General features: G+C 38.7%; 1 protein-coding gene across 6 annotated transcripts in view; it reads left to right on the plus strand.

Moving 5' to 3' along the window:
• The window catches only part of LOC137063075 (HMG box transcription factor BBX), a 51,304-nt gene extending 34,737 nt beyond the window's left edge, over positions 1–16,567 (plus strand). For 4 of the 6 annotated variants that reach the window (XM_067434106.1, XM_067434104.1, XM_067434105.1 and 1 more), the window contains 8 exons: positions 129–206; positions 1,931–2,795; positions 3,205–3,343; positions 5,450–5,598; positions 5,781–5,870; positions 6,224–6,415; positions 8,206–8,398; positions 8,474–16,567. In XM_067434106.1, the coding sequence (XP_067290207.1) occupies positions 129–206; positions 1,931–2,795; positions 3,205–3,343; positions 5,450–5,598; positions 5,781–5,870; positions 6,224–6,415; positions 8,206–8,398; positions 8,474–8,555 (1,788 nt within the window). In that variant the 3' untranslated portion in view covers positions 8,556–16,567. The remainder of the gene's footprint in view (positions 1–128; positions 207–1,930; positions 2,796–3,204; positions 3,344–5,449; positions 5,599–5,780; positions 5,871–6,223; positions 6,416–8,205; positions 8,399–8,473) is intronic. The other 2 variants (XM_067434107.1, XM_067434108.1) reach the window with 2 other exon arrangements.
• Positions 16,568–17,719: the final 1,152 nt, after the last annotated feature.

Raw genomic sequence — 17,719 nt, forward strand, 5'->3', positions numbered from 1 at the left:
CACTCAATCACTGATTTTTAACTAGAATCATCCTTAATAAATGAGCGGTCTATGTTTTCCCCTGAACAGACTGGATGTCTATGTGTTTGTAATTAGTGTTAATATGCGTGTTTGTTCTATCTCTGTAGCAGATCTCCTCCAGTAGGTCTCAGTCAGCATCTGAGGGGAGGCAGTGCGGCCAGTCGGCTCTTTTCCAGCTCGCTGAGGTACATCACCAACCCACGATCACACAGCACAACACAGCCCCGGGTTACACAAAGACACAAGACAGGGAACGAATCTTATGCTGCATACAGTATTTGATGTTATAGTGTAGAATTAAAGCTCAGTGAGGCAGTGGCTGGTGGTGACCGGTTGCATGGACAATGGCAGGCAATGTTATGTAATACATCCTAGGACAGTTTTGATAGGTATGCTGCCACCTGGTGGCTGTCTACATTTTTAAGTCCACGAGAAATTAAAATGTACCCTATTTATTTTCTTTATACATGTTCCTACTGTGAATGATTGATCAATACGCATTTCCCAAAGAAAAACTACAAAAATACATAACATTTATATATATATATATATATATATATATATATATATATATATATATATATATATATATATATATATAAAGCAAGTACAATCTAAACCATTTGAGCAAAAAAAAAAAAAATGTATCTATCTTATGCCATTATTTTATCTTTTTGGTTAAGTATGTTTAGATATAGTTACTTAAAAAAATACAAAGCTACTGAATAAGAATTTATGTTGTGACAATATAAACAACACTTTTCATTATTCAAAAATTACTAGTAAATAAAATGATATGCCCTGCATTTTTCCCAATTTAATAAGCTACGTTTCACGTAGTAATGTCACATTATTGAAGTAAAATAGGTTGGGAACAGCCTCAGTGGTAGCTCAGCTCAGTGGTTCCCAACATTTTGTCCATGAAGCCACCCCTCCTGCGGTTATAACGACATATCATGACTGGATAAGGGCTATATAGGTCATGAAAAGAGGAAACAAACATATATTAGGAGTATAGTATCTAACTTCTCGGACACATTTTGTGAGCTGACGCTTGAAAAAGACAGTGAGGAGATTTTAGATGCTCCATACGGTGTGGAAATGAACGGGTCTTTATCATCGCTGAAGTGAACGACAATACGATTGCAAATAGACAAACAAGCGAAAATGACATGATCATATTCAAGCAAAAGCCAGCATATATTAGTTCTCAGCTAATGTTTGTCATTTGTGTCGTGTGTTTTGAATAATGACTTACACTGAGCCCTCTTCTCACTATCAATAGTAGCCATGCCCCTTACCTGCTGATTGGCTACAAGTTTGTTATTGCACTTGGCCTGAGTCCGTTTTGTAAAAGGGTTTTGAAATAACACTTACCCCACCTTTAACGTTATCCACACAAATGACACTTTAAGAAATTATTTCAATGCATTTTGTGTGCAAGTCCGGGACAGAGACTGGGGTGAAATAAAAACAGTGACTGGTTTGCATCGTTGCATCTCTAAAGGCAACCCTTCACCTGAAGCTCAAATGAGGAGAACGCGCTACCGTATGAGGGAAAGAGTTCAGAAGAGAGTGGAAGAATTCGGGATTTTTTAATAAAGTAGTTTGAACTATACACACATTTTCACTGCATTATTATTGAGCCTGGAGACGCAGCCGCGGCTGATCTTTTCATTTTTGCCGCAACTTTCACAGCTAGTATGAGCAAGCTCGCGTCTTTTACGTCATTAAAATGTGATCGGCAAGCTGATAGACCACGTATAGAATCAAAGGAAATAATGGTCAACATTTTCGGATAAGTGGTCGATCATTTGGAGCATTCCTAGAAATTATACGGAAAGGTTTTTCGCATCCATGTTTGACCTCAGCATATAAACTCTCGCTCTCTCCTGTTTCGTTTTTATAGATGTGTTTGGCCTCTGAGGCTGAGAAGATGGAAGCTCGATCCTCCCAGCCCTCTGGTGGTTCCTCCTCTCTCTGTGCTCAGCACAGCTCTATTAGCACAGCCATTCCAGACCACGAAGAGCAGGGGGACGCTCCAGAAAATCCTCTCACCACATCGTCATCCTCTACCTCTGGCTCCACCTCATCCTCCCCTACTGACACCATCCCATCTGACATCAGCCCTTGTAAGACGCCGAAGAAGAAGAAAAAGAAGAAAGAAAATAAAGAGTCTGACGAAAATCCTGGGTCGCCCAAAAAGGCGAAGAAGCGTCAGTCGCCCGAGTCTGACCTGGAGAGCGTAATGTTCACCATTGAAGCGGTCGCAAAAGGTTCTTGGGGCTCAGAAGAGACGCCCAGGAAGAAAGCTCGTCCCTCAGAGAGTGAAAGCAGCTCCACTACGGACCAATCTCCAGCTGTGAAGAAGAAAAAGTCCAAACCGAAAAAACAGCTCAAGTTAAAAGATGACGCCACGGAAGAAGAAGAAGAAGGGGGCGAAGAGGCTAATAAATCACAGGATGTAGAGATGAAATTTGAGGAAGCTCCTTTGACCCCTAAAGATGAGTGTGAGAATGAACCAGACATGAAGTTGGAGCCCCCCAGTGGCATGGAGGACATGGAACCACAATTCTCTCCTTTGCAGCCAACAGAACAGGAGGAGAAAGACACAGACACCAAACCATATCAAACCAGACACGAAGATAAAGACCTGGAGGTTAAGCCAGAGAACTGTGGGTCCAGGAAGTCTGAGCGAAGCTGTAAAGGAGCGCTTTATAAGACTCTGGTGTCCGAAGGGATGCTCACATCACTGAGAGCAAATGTAGACAGAGGTATTTACACACACACACACACACCTCCCACGGGTTCTTTTCCTGTTAATTGATTTTATCATACGTGCTGTCTGAGACTCTATTCGAAACTCATTTTCCACTGTTCTAGCTGATCATGTGAAGCAAATAGTTGCATGGAAAAACATATTTCCTCATTTATGCATTCAAAAATGGCAACACTACAAAAAAAAAAGTAATTGTGCTTTCTAAGCTCGTGCTTTTCAAGGCTGAAGTACCATTTCAGTGTCATTTCTTTGAAATGTTTTCTATGGAATTTATCCGGAATATCATTTAGAATTTCCACTTAATTCACTTCAGTTGGCCATTATCTCAAGATTCATATTTAAACTAAAACGTTTGATACAGTGAATGAAAAATGTGCTGTTTGTGCTGCTGGTCTGTTTTCTAGGCAAAAGAGGTTCCATGCGAGGCAGTGTGTCTGATCATGAGGGCGGCTGGAATGATGAAAGCTGGGGATTTTCTCAAGCTGCTACCAGCAACCCAAAAAAGCTCAAGAAGTCTAAGTCTAAAGAGGAAACCACCCCGGGGTGAGCTGTAATTTCTCCATCACAGCACTGAATCTTTAGGGAAATAGTGATTATTCTCCTGCAAAGGAGTTTTTTTAAACTATTTTTATAATGGATTTTTAATATTCAAAATGGGTTGAGACATGTTTGTTTGGTGTTAAGTAATGGCACAAACACCAGTAAATTGACTACCGCAAACCTTAGTGAATCATGTTGCTTGATTTATTTAAATGCTCTCCTCCCTTTTAAATGCAACACAAAAGTGTTGTGTCTGAAAGGGAAACTAAAAATGCATATGCAATAAGGTCAGCCATAAAAATAACCCTGTCCACGCCTTTTCAGCGCTAATTTCTGACTGTATGTCTTAATCCTGACAGTAGTTTTTTTTGATGCCAAAAGAGGTAGAGATGCACCGATCGACGGATCGGAATCATAAAAACGTAATTTTACCATATAATGGAAAATGTTACAGAATTGTTCAAATTTTGGATGAATAAATCAAACTTAAATCACATCGCTATATGGACTAGTGTCTGTGAATATTAAACCGCAAGAAGACTATTTAAATATGAGTCCTACATGTTTTGCGTCTCTGTGAATGAATGCCGCAGACGCACAAATACATTTATAACACACTGAAGCACGTGTGACGCTCATGGTGTTACTGTATGATGACACAAACACATGAACTTAAAGGGTTAATTCACCCAAAAATGTAATTTATGTCATTAATGACTCACCCTAATGTCGTTCCACACCCGTAAGACCTCCGTTCATCTTCAGAACACAGTTTAAGATATTTTATATTTAGTCCGAGAGCGTATGGAAGTGTATGCACACTATACTGTCCATGTCCAGAAAGGGAATAAAAACATCACTAAAGTAGTCCATATGTGACATCAGTGGGTTAATTAGAGTCTCTTGAAGCATCCAAAATACATTTTGGTCCAAAAATAGCAAAAATCACGACTTCATTCAGCATTGTCTTCTCTTCTGCGTTTGTTTTCAATCCTCAACTAAAGATTCAAACGGTTATGAATCAGCGCATTGATTCATGATTCGGATCGCGTGTCAAACTGCTGAAATCACATGACATTGGCGATCCGAATCATGAATCAATACGCTGATTCATGGTTGTTTTTACTTGTACAGTATAATGTATGTCTTAATGAAAAACGTATTATTAATAATAATAATACAATAATTATTAAAACTTTATTTCTAAAGAAATAATCACATAATTTCTCTTTCATGTTTTAATTTTTTAACAGTAAACCTCTGTTAGCAATAAGGGTTCATTTAAATTTCATTTGAAAATAGTTTCATGCCTTTATTTGATTACCAGAAACACAAAAATACACATGCAATGTCATAGGGCCTCTTCTGGTAAACAAATTAATTAATTAATATTTTTTTTATTAATTCAATTAAACATGTTTTTGATTAAATCATTCATTTCATAAAGGTAGACTTTTGTTTGTATATGCTGTCAATTATAGTTCTTTGAAAGAAATCGGAATCAGCTAAAATCGGTATTGGCAGGTCAAGCTTAACAAAAATCAGAAATTGGAATCGGCCAAGAAAATTTCAATCTGTGCATCTCTATAAAAAGGGTTTGCACAAGCTATTAGTATATCTGACTTAATATATTTCAATACTTACAAATTTGTTGCTGACTATTTTCATTTTTGATTTTATTTTGCAATTGTATTGGTTAGTTGCAGCCTTATTCACTATTGATTACAGATTGATTATGTCATTTGATGAAGGTTGACTCAGCATATTTGATGATGAGGCTAACATTATGCTTTTTTATGTATTTTTAATTAGGTTAATTGTTTTAAAATAGTTTAAACATATCTCAAAAGCTGTCATTTTCTGTGCTTTAGTATAGCTTGGTAACTAACTAGATTTTGTACATTTCATGCATGAACCATACTCATATTTGCCATCCCATGACCATAGTATTCAGAGTATCATAGTTTATCAGAGTAAACAATTTTAACAACATGCCATCATGTTTCATTGTGCAAGATTGAAGTTAGTTTGTCAGGAAGACTGTGAATCCAGGTGAGCAGACTTTGCACACAGATTGCTAATGTTTTACTGTGTGTATAAAACTCACAGTCTAGGAAAGCTTGAGGAGGAGTTCGAGAAAAAGTTCAACAGCTTACCGCAGTACAGCCCCCTGACATTTGACAAAAAGAGTGTGGCAGTCACCAAGAAGAAAAAAAACTGTACATCCAGCCCTCCTGAACCGCCCAAACCTTGCAAGGGTGAGTGCATCGCATTTATGGAAACTGACATCACATCCTCCTGGCCCCCACACTCATTTCCTCATTTACTTACTTTATTAGGAAGTAGTCATCTCATGTTCAGAATGACATGACTTCCACCTAACATAGCATGCTGTGTTGTATTTTTTTTTTTTTTTCTGTTTTATTGCTTTGGAAATTAGGTTCATCTTCATCTCAGAAAAAGACCTTATTCCACAAGATAGTGAACAAGTACAAACACAGGAAGGAGAAATCCAGTGCCGCAGACAAAGGTGAAACCCCCACAGCCATTAGAAACTGTTCTGATGTCAGCTTCATTCTCTGTTCAGACGGCAAGAGTGTGTGCACGAGTGTTGGAAACTGTGTTGCTTGTTGTTTGTCCGTGGTTTTGCCCAGTATTTCCTGCCGCATAGCAGGGAACGCTGTCATATCTAGGTCACTCTATACTCTGGTTGTCTTAGAGGGGCACAAGTGTTACAGTTACGTAAATACTTTGATACTTGTGGTGTAGTACGAGTGGCACAAGATAAATGCAATACAGTATCCTAAAGCGTCTATCATTGTAAAAATGTCTGCATTAGGACTTCCAGGTCTCAGTCTTGACATATTTCATGTTTTCTTTTAGACGTCGTCGCCACACCTGACCCCATGGTTACAGAATCAAGTCCAGTGAAGTCGGTCAGTCCGTGTGTGTCTCCCTCACCTGAACCCCAGAAGGCTCTGGACACACCTGTGGGCAGTCAGAAAAGAAAGGCTAGGAAGAGTAAAATCACACACTTGGTGCGCACGGCTGATGGCCGAGTGTCACCTGCAGAGGGTGAGCCAAACCCACAGTTTCCTGCTTCTGTCTTATTTATATTGCACTCTTCACACATTTTTTTTTTTTTTTCAGTTACACCGTCATTCAAAAAAAAGCTCATTGAGGCTGCATTTATTTGATGATAAATGCAGTAATATCATATTGGTTATACTGAAAATAAAATAAATAAAATGTATATATTCCTGTGATAGAAAATCCAATTTTTCAGCATCATTACTCCAGTCTTTAGTGTCACATGATCCATCCAAAATTATTCTAATATGCTGATTTGGTGCTCAAGAAACATTTATTATTATTTTGATTATTATTGTAGTGTTGTGATGCTTTTTGGATTCTTTGAAGAATAGAAAGTTAAATTTCCTTTGGAACATAAATGTCATTTTTAGTGCGTGTGTGTGTGTATCAAGCCTGCAGTCTCCCTCTCATTTACTGAAGCTTTCGCGCCTCGATCGCCCCCCGGTGACCGGTCCCAGTATAGCTGCCCCTCTGTGTTTTCTAATGGACGCGAGGCAAACTAAATAATAAAATTACACTTCAAAAAATTTCCCCCAAAGTTAGTTTATGTCACTGAAGGCAGTTATCATCACGATGATTTCATTTCAGGTGTTCGTTTTAAAAATAAGTTTAGTTTGAGTTAGTTATTTGATGCTATAAAAACGGGGGGTGTGACGTCATGATTGACAGCTGAGACTGACGGCTTCTCTGAGTGAAGTCGTCACTGAGGCACTAACGGACTTTTTTCGAAATTTTTGGGAGCAGATTAGAGCTTTAGCTTTAATTTCGACTTTTCTATAACTGTTTATTTCACACCAACATAATTAATTGTTCTGCATCTGCGAGAGTGTGGGCGGGATTTTGATATCGCAGCTGTACTTCCTGCTCTACTTCCTGCGCTCTACTGCGCAACTCCGGTCCCGAAATCGCTACTGCGCAGACTCGGTCCCAAGATGTCCGCGCCGTGCAAGGCCGCCTGAAAGCTTCGAATCTGCCAAGCGGAAACGGATGATGTCGAGTCGTCCATATTTTTTTACGGTCTATGATGTGTAGCCTTGTTTATATTACATTGTGGGGACCAAATGTCCCCATAAAGATAGTAAAACCTGAGATCACCTATATTGTGGGGATCAGTCAGCGGTCTCCACTTTTCAAAAGGCTTATAAATCATACTGGATGAGTTTTTTTGAGAAAGTAAAAATGCAGAATGTTCCCTGTGATGGGCAGGTTTAGGGACAGGGGCAGTGTAAGGGGATAGAAAATACGGTATAAAATTATGTCTATGGGGAGTCCCCACAAAGATAGTGAATCAGACGTGTGCGTGCGTGTAAAAAAAATATAAACAATACAACAAGAATAAAATCGAAAGCGAGGACAGCATGTGTGTATATCCTAAACTAAATAATTAAGGTGTCATAAAGCATGCACCAATATTTTAACCTAAAGGTTTTTATTTGTTTTGTTTTTTCACTGGCACTGATGGCATATATGTATTTAGAGACATTTGTTACCTATGTATACCTCATCCAAAAGAGTCCACCAATAGAAGGTTACCAAGATAAAACGATCCACATTAAGCTTGCCACATCATCTCAATATGTAGAATAAAAGAGCTTTTCAGATGCATTTTCATGGCTTGATTCTTCACATCACGTGAAGTGAGTGTGCATCACTTAAAACATACTGGGGTTGTTAGTCTATGCTGCTCTGCCAATAAAAGAAGATTTGGGTGGAGCGGGGAAAGATTGTCTAAAAGTCTCAAATTCTTTCTTTTTTTCCCTCTGTTGCCACAGAAGAAAAATCTAAGGATCAGACCAAGAATCAGGATGAAAAGCCATTCACTCAAGAGACATTATGCAATAGGGGGGTCTGCTACAATGACCCCGGATCAGCGGAAGTGGACGCGCCGGATACGTCCAGCGGCCTCCCGGCCTTCTTCAGCTTAGCTGCTCTCGCTGAGGTTGCAGCCATGGAGAATGTGCACAGGTAGATGGGACACCCTGCAAAGATGTGTGTGTGTGCGTGTGTGTTTTAATAATAAAGCCTGTGTGTTCGTTCCAGAGCACAGCGTGCTGTGAGCATCCCCACTGAAGGTCAAGTGAAGGACATGGCTCCTGTGCTGATTTCCTGCGCGGACCAGTGAGACCTCAGTCTGGCCCGGGCCAGGTTAAGTCCGGACTGGGTTTATTTACGGACATGCTGGGGCCTTATTCTTGACTCTCGGCCCCTGATGCAGAGGGTTTAGAGCGAACGAGAGCGAGAGAGACTGGAAAGGGATGAGGGAAGCTCTGAGTCGGATGAAGATGTTTTATCCCAGAAGCCTTCACCTTATACCCAACCCCACCCTCCTTCCCTCTCACCCCCTCAGGGCCCTGGGGGAGCCAATTCTGGTCCCTAAGCCTGTTTCCTCTGGTGGCTCCAGACCAGTTATCAGACTTTACAATCTGCAAGAAATGGCTACTATTTAAGGTCAAGTTTTGCCTACAAAAAGTGCATTTGAAGCAAGTGCTCCCTCTTTGTTTTCTCTCTATCTTTTACTTTTCTGTTCCTGGTTAGCTTCATTGCACAAACGTCTTTTTCACACAGCAGCGTACACGGTCAGAGGAACATTTTGTGGCTTCCTGCCCCCTTTCTTGCTCTGAATCGTATCGAGAGAGATAGAGATAGAGAGAGAGAGAGAGAGAGAGAGAGAGAGAGAGAGAGAGAGAGAGTGTGAGTGTTTTTAGACTGCTTAACCTCAGCCTCATACCTCACAAAGCTGTTCAGATTTTTTTCTCTGCACAGAAGCACCACCTTCACCTTCACAATGCACAGTCAATGCCTAGATGCCTCTTTCTTTCAAGCAATGACCCTCGATGTGTCTGGTGCCTCTGTAGATGACAGATAGTCAGAGATAAAACACCTGTTATCCTCTTGAACAAACAGTAGCGCTACGTGTCGGAGGGGAAGTCAGATGTTTGTGCAAGATGCGCTGCAGCCGCAGGCATACTGACGAGCAGGGTCCAAAATTAGCGTTTGTCAGCACCAAATATTTAGTATACAGCTATGGAAAAAATTAAGAGACCACTTACCATTGATTTCTCAATGTTAAGTGGCCTCTTCATTTTTTCCGGCGCTGTATATAAATAAATGTGCTTCCATTCAAAAGTCTGTGGTCAGTTTTGAAAGAAGTATTATGCTCAGCAAGGCTGCATTTATTTGATCAAATACAGTAAAAACAGTAATATTGTGAAATATTATTACAATTTAAAATGACTGTTTTCTATTGCAATATCTTTTAAAATGTTATTTATTCCAGTGTTGGCAAATTTACAGTGTCACATGCTCCTTCATAAATCATTTTAATATGCTGATTTGGTGCTCAAGAAACATTTCTTATTACTATCAATGTTAAAGGGGTGGTTGCATGCGATTTCACTTTCCTTAACTTTAGTTAGTGTGTAATGTCGCTGCTTGAGCATAAACAGTATCTGCAAAGTTATAGCGCTGAATTCATTGCAAACGGAGATATTGTCTTTTAAAGTTACGGCTGTTTATTGCCTACAAATCGGCCGGTTTGGACTACAACGAGCTTCTTCCTGGGTTGATGACATCATAAACCCCCGCTAGTCTCCGCAGATGTGACTTCTGCCCGTAATGGTAAAGGGCGTGGCGTTTCTTGCAACCTGTGCTTGGCAGTCCAGCCAATAAAAATACAGGAAACTACATTTGGCCATCTAACCAATCTAAGACCATTGCGTTCTTCGGAGCGATGGGCTTTATAGAAGCAGGAAGCAAACGAGCCGTTCAAAGGACAGTGGAGACAGCGGTGTGGAATAAAGTTCAAATATAAGTAAAATGTGGCGTTTTCACAAAAAAATAAGTATTAAATGTTATACTGCGCCCCATAAACACAACCAAGCCTAGAAAAAAACACGGAACCACCCCTTTAATACTTTTGTGGAAAAGTGATATTTTTTTAGTCGATTCTTTGATCAATAGAAAGTTCAAAACAAGAGCAGCTATTTGAAATAAATCTTTTGATCAATTTCATGCAACTTTACTGAATACATTTATTAATTTCTTTCTTTTTTTATCTTCCTGACCTCAAACATTTGAAGGGTTGTGTATATTTAAAAAAAAAAACTTGTATATATATATAAATATATATATATATATATATATTTAAAAATAAAGTCTGGCTAGTAATTTTCATGAACCGTTGGCAGTTGTTGCATAGAGTTAATTTTAGACCTTGCCTACAAGTGTTTCTGCCTGAGTCACCCGATGGAAAGTCAGTCAAACCTTTTTTTATATTCTGACACCCCATCACTTTTAGCTCTGTGCTCTTCTCTGACATGTACAGCTATCAATAAGTTTGTTATCAGAGCAGTAAGGCGATACTTGAATGAAAAAAATGCATTTTATGTCAATACTTGACCTTACTGCAGTGTGTAGCGTCTTGCTGGCTAATCCAAAAGAGTGCTACTCCTCTCTAATATAGTTTAATAATAGACACTGCACTAATTTTTAGCTACCGTATACGATGCTTGTAGTTGTCGTTGGCTTTCGTTATAATAGCAAATTTTGTTTTTGTTCTTGCTTTGTTTTTTTGTCTCAAATGAGCTTTTGTATCATCACTGAGATACTCAGCCCTGGTTTTCTTATACCTGAGGCTGAAGATGCCATTCCAACTCAAAAGTTTTGCTGATTCTGTCCATTCCTCCAAGCACATGGTGGGAGAGAGTTGGAGAGCTAAAGAAAACAGGGATTGACGTAGAAGAGAAAGGAGTTTTTCTTTTTCTCTCTCTGTCTCTCACACACACCTTGAATTGTGAGAGTCAGCAAAGCATTTTCTTCTGCAACGTGCACATCCTGTGTTTTAGGCACTTGTGAGTCAGACCCCTGCGGGGTCATCTTCTGGTCTCCAAGCCAGATTATGTGCTTTGTATCAGCGACACATTGGGGAAAAATTCTTGTTCGTTTTTTGTCTTGTAAAAATATCTAAAATTCCTTAAAACAAGATCAATTTATCTGAGAAGCAAAATTGTGTAAGATAAGACTATTTTTGTACCATTGGCTTTTTTATTATTCTTCTTTTTTTTGTTAAACAAAACTAACAAAATTTAGTTGGATGTATTCTGGGATGGTAAGAAAAATGTATTAATTCAAGATTAGTCCTTGGAATTTTGATTTGAGTGAATAAATCATTTGGGCCCTATTGTAACGATCTGAGCGTATGGTCTAAATGCGGCGCCCTCCGTATCCTCTTTTGCTAGTTTAACGACGGGAAAAATGGCCGTCGCTCCCGCACGCGGTCTAAAAGGGTTGTCCCTATTCTCTTAATGAGTCGTGGGTGTGTTTTGGGCGTAACGTGCAATAAGCCAATCAGAGTCTCATCTTCAGTTCCCTTTGTAAGCCAATTGTATTTGGTGGATTCGCTATTTACATGGCGGAATTTGCGAGTGGAAAGACTGAACACCTCTCCAGAGAGGAATCCTTTTATTTTTAATATTTAAAAATGTTTGTGTACTGCTTCGCGTCCCAAGTGTGTAATAAGCAGTGTACGTGCATTGCACACCCGCCTATAGGCGCATATGTGACCCTGGACCACAAAACCAGTCATAAGTCACACGGGTATATTTGTGGCAATAGCCAACAATACATTGTTATGGGTCAAAATTATCGATTTTTCTTGTATGGCAAGAATCATTAGGATATCAAGGAGACTTACCGTAAATATATCAAATTTATTATTATTAGTAATATGTGTTGCTAAGGACTTGGACAACTTTAAAGGTGATTTTTCTTATTATTTAAAAAAAAATTGCACCCTCAGATTCCAGATTTTCAAATAGTCCTCAAAAAAATATTGTCCTATCCTTACAAAATAGCAACATGCGAACAACGCGCCTGAACACGCCTCATTTTCAGACCAGCACACCCATGGGTGCACAAATGCATTTGCTATTTAAACGACGTGGCACAGGACGTGAAAAGGATAGCTGCGTCGGGCTGAAACTAGCACAAAAAAAAACACTTGCATTGCGCCAGGTGTATGATGGGGCCCTTTGAATGAGTTCACTAAAAATATTCATTCAGTGATTCTTTCAGTAGGTCATTATGCCAGTGAGTGGTGACAAAGGTTTCATTTCATTAGTTATGAATCATTTACTCCACTGAATCGTTGAGTTATTCATGATTAAAACCAGCCTTATTATTTTTCATTAAAATGCGAGTGCCTAAAAGTCTACTTAAACACTTCAGAAATGTGTTACGAGTCGTGGAACCGATTCATCTACTTCACAGATGTTTCACAAGCGTTTTGCTTCTCAAGTCAACGAATCTTGTTTTCAGGACGTTTAGATGCTTTACTGGAAAACAAGATGACTTTTGCAGTGCACATCAGTTCCCCGTGTTCTCAGGCCGGTTTGAACCTCAGACACTTCTTCCCGAAACCCTCCTGAGGTCGCAGGGAGCCTAGATTAGAAAAATGAAGGAATTCTATAAGCCAGATCACAGGTTGAAAAGCCGCACACTCTTTCACTGTTACAGTCAAGCTTTTTCCTTTCTAATAAGACGATTGATGTTCTTTTGTTTGTTTTGCTTTTCAAGTCACCGATTATTCTTCTATAAATGATATTGTCTGTGAATTTATGAACTTATAACTAATAAGGTTTTTTTGTACTCCTTCGAAATACTGTATTTAATTTGTTCTGCCTAGGACACCTTCTGTAGGGCGCTGTTTTTCCTCGCTTTGTTCGTAACATTTCATTTAGAAACCTCAGCCTTTCCTGAGGTGTGCTCTACTGGATCGAGACTGTTGTCAGAAGCTCATATACAAATATCTGTGTATGTATGTATGTGTATATATATATATATATATATATATATATATATATATATATATATATACACACATATATATATACCTATGCTTACCTGTTAAGCCAACAAGCACTGATAAAGAATGCAGCGCCTCTAGACGTTTAGTTCCTGCTTACTGACGTGCACGTGCAAGGCAACTGCATTGCCGCATATGGCCTACATCTGGTATGTGTGGTGGGGCGCGAGATCTGTGTCTGAATGTCCCCCTTTCCTGTTATTTATACAATAGAGGCATTTACTCCAAGCCAAGGGTTTAAACCTCAGTGTATTTTAAGTAATAGAAAGCTTGTAGGCTGTAATTGTGCCTGAGGCCGTCGTGAGACATATTGATGTTTACCTGAAAAATCAGGACCTAGTCACTTTTATAAGTGTGATTATTGTTTTGTTTTTTATTAAGCTAATTTTATAAATCACCTGTACCCGTGTGGCCCCGCTTATGAAACTTTAGAAGTGTATAGTAGGGTAAAACTATTATAAATCATTTGCAATGTCATTATGGACGATTTGAATTGTATCAATCAGTTATCTGATCTTGAATTATCCTCTCTTCAGCTTAGACTTTAGTCAGAACGGATGCCTTGTTTAATTTTATGCAAATGCATCCACCCTGACTAAAGGTGCGGTCACATTTACCGTTGCTCTGTGAAGGTTTTGCGTGCAAAATTCAGTCATTACAATTGGGATCTGTGTGAAAAGCTTCACCGTGCTGACTACGCTCTCTACGCTGTTGAGAACATTTTACCTTTTTTATGCTCTAATGGCCAGATTTACTAAACAGGACAGATTAGCGTGAGCACAATTACAAAAAAGCGCTGATGGGAGTGGAAACGACACGCAAATTAAAGAACACAGGTGCAGCCAGATCATTTCCATAATGTGCAATGCATATTACCAGTTATGGTGTGTGCACACCAAAAGCGAAGCGAATATCCGCATTGTGTTACTTGCTGGATAACTTGTTTTTATCATCACTCGCGCCAATAAAAGATTCTGTAATGAGGAGTGTTTTCACGCACATCATCAACATTTCTTTCTGCCATTTTTTCCGTCATCAAACATGTTGGAGACTATTGCTGCTCTGTATCTGTTGTTGGAAGTCCTAAATATGGCCGAAAACGTCGCCCACATCGTGTCATTCTCGCGACCCGGTACAAATTCAAGTCGTTGCATTTACTACTTGTGCAAATAATTAAATTTGAATTTGGTGTGCACACACCATTAGCGTCTGGTTTTAGACATGCTGTTTTGGGCGGTAAATAATGGCGCGAACACCAGTAAATTGACAAGCGCAAACCTTAGTAAATCACTCTTTGTGTCATTTAAATACTCTCCTCCCACAAATTTTGTGCCTGAAAGGGAAACTCCTACAAATGCATATGCAATAAGATCAGCCACAAAAATAACCCTGTCCACGCCTTTTCAGCGCTAATTTTTCACTGCGTGTCTTTAGTAAATCTTGACGGTAGTTTTTTAACCGCAAAAGAGGGTTTTGCGCAGGTGCAAGCTGTTTGTAAATCCGGCCCTAAATTTTGCTGAACGTTCGCTAATGTGACGCACCGTAAAGCCGGTTGGAAAATTATCCGTTTTTCCTCAAAGGACGATGTATCATAATTTACGCAACTCGCCCGAGTCCCACGTTTGTTGTTCACAGGAAGTTACCGTAAGACGTCTTCCCTTGCGCACGATGCACCCCGGACGCGATTTTAAGTTCTTCCCGGCGATCAGGAGACGCGTTGTACGCGCGACGTTCTCTCAGACATTTGCCAAAGAAAGCGAATATAGTCTGCAAGGGAGAATTCATGATGCAGAGAGCCAGGCTTTATTCCGCTGGGCTTAGCCGGCGGGTCCGTCTTCAGGTTTCAAATGTATTTTATCAGCACAACTAATTCTTCTAATCTTTTCTGATGGTTTTTCCTCTGAATTAACCTGCAGTGAGAGTGGTGTGCAAAATGTTGGCACCTTTTTAATGCCTATTTTAGAAAGACAATATTTGCACCTTAAACCCATACCAAAACAACATCATGTTTTTAAAGGGATTGTTCAGGCAAAAATGGCAATTCTGTCATCATGTGCTCATCCCCGTCTGCGTGATTTTGAGGGATGCTGCACCCTTCAATAATTAAAGCAACATAAAAGCGTTTCATATGACTATGTCAAGTCTTCTGAAGCCATATAATAGTTTTGTGTGGAGAAAAGGCATACAGTTAAGTCATTACTGGATACTTTTATGGTGCTTTTTTGGGTCGCCATTGTACAGAAACGAGGTGAGAAAACGGTGGCGGAAGGATTTTTGCGTGAACGACCCCCATAAAGATTGATCTCCCCATCTCGCCAGTGTCCCCTCATGATTGTCATTCTCAGTCGCAATCTCTCGTGCATATCCAGACGGGGAAAATGTGTATTTTCAAATGATTATGCGTTGAATGATAACACTTATTTGAGCGTTCCCCCGCATGATGCATCTTTAGAATCTGATCCCATCCCATGATGCCCCCGTCATGAAGTTCACCCCACTCTTTTCTATTTAGAAGATGCCTCTTAGCAAAATGCCTCTATGAAACAGAAATTCCTATATTAGCTATAAAGATTATAATATTACCCTTTTGTGCTAGATTGTCTCTTGAATGTAATGGATTTTGTACCTGTATTTTTCTAATTCCAATCCAGTCTTTCTGTATGCGGTGGCTTTCTATGGAGGAATTCTAGGCTGCTTCCTTACAGTACGTGAATAATTTGTAAAAACTTCCAGTCATCCTCAAGACACACACCCTGACCTCCGTAGTGCGCAGCGCGACTGCCACCGTCATATCTGACATCCAATAACCTTCGCTTTCACGCATTTAGACCTGAAACGTGCAATATCACAGATATCATTTGCCAAACCTTCCACGTTTCACCTTCTCAACTCGTTCCGAGTCTTAATAACCTTGAATATGCACCCCGTCGATGATGAGGATTTTCTCTGCTCTGTACAAGAATGTACGTTCATGGCTTTAGATGCAGTTGTGGCGCCGTCTTTTTAAACGCTTACCCGAGATCCTGTTCTTGATTCCTCTAAGGAGTTTCTACTTGTGTGCTTGATCTGATTATCGTCACTAGTACTGTATGATGCGATGTATGGATCTGATTGTTACAGCCCAGTTGTTGATGCAGCCTTGCCTTACTGACCCCTGCGTAGAGAGAAGGAGCCCTTTGCCATTGCCCTTCTCACTGAGTCTTATGTCATAACACTGTCTGCTGACGCAAATGTTATTCTTTAAACACCTATTAAAGTAACATACATATGAATCTGTCCGTCTGCTGTCTTGCTTTCACTTCATTAAAAAGTGTCAGATAGCCTGATGCATGCTGGGCCTGACCTTTTCACAAGAATCCCTTTCAATCAGAAACGTTCAAAAAGTTGGTTTGACGATACATTTTTTTGATTCGTTCGCCAAATGAATCTTGCTCTCTATTAAACATTTTATTTATTTATTTTTTGTTTTGATTTAGTGCTGTCAAAATAAGTTTGCGTTCACAAAATACATGTCGTGTAAAATTATCTATATATAAATACATTATTTTTTTCATATATATAAGAAAATTGTTATATTTATTATATATAATATAAATTATTATTATATACAGTATACATGCAAAGATTTCTTAACTTTGGACGTATGAGTGTGTATTTACTGTACACTGTTGGTTTAACTTTTAAAAAAAGTAAGTAACCTGGTTGCCTTAAAAATTTGAGTTTATTGAAATTAAAAATTTGAGTTGATACAATGAAGGAACTTTGTTTAATAAATAGAAACTCAAAATATTATTGTATCTGAACCACATAAAAAATGTGATAAATCATGAAAATAGCACAATCTGGCATGTTTCACAGCGTCATCAGAAATAAAACACACAATTACCCAAAATGCTTACTTAATATTTTAAAAAAGGTTGTCGAATCTCAAAAAATGTTCATTGTATTAACTCAAAATTTCAATTTCAATGAACTCAAAATTTTAAGGCAACCAGGTAACTTTTTTTCTAAATAATTTTTTACAGTGTATATATACATAATAATTATACACAGTGTACACACATGCATTATGCATACAAACTTTTATTTTGGATGCGACTGATTCGACAGCAGTAGTTTTAACTCGAGTTTTAGGTTATATATTTTATTAAATATATTAAAATTATTATTAAAAATATAAATTAAATGATAATTGGTCGTAATTTGGAATTATTAATAAAAATGTACTTAGCAATAAAATAACTTGATAACTGAACTAACTAAATGTTTTATTTATTATACGATTGTATTTACCAATTACACTGATTGACTTTGATTTCACAATCTATTGGGGGCTGTAAATAATTACTAGTGTAATAGCAGTATATATATATATATATATATATATATATATATATATATATATATATATATAATATATAAAT

Source organism: Pseudorasbora parva, chromosome 23 (genome assembly GCF_024679245.1).
Source record: "Pseudorasbora parva isolate DD20220531a chromosome 23, ASM2467924v1, whole genome shotgun sequence".
Classification (NCBI taxonomy): domain Eukaryota; kingdom Metazoa; phylum Chordata; class Actinopteri; order Cypriniformes; family Gobionidae; genus Pseudorasbora; species Pseudorasbora parva.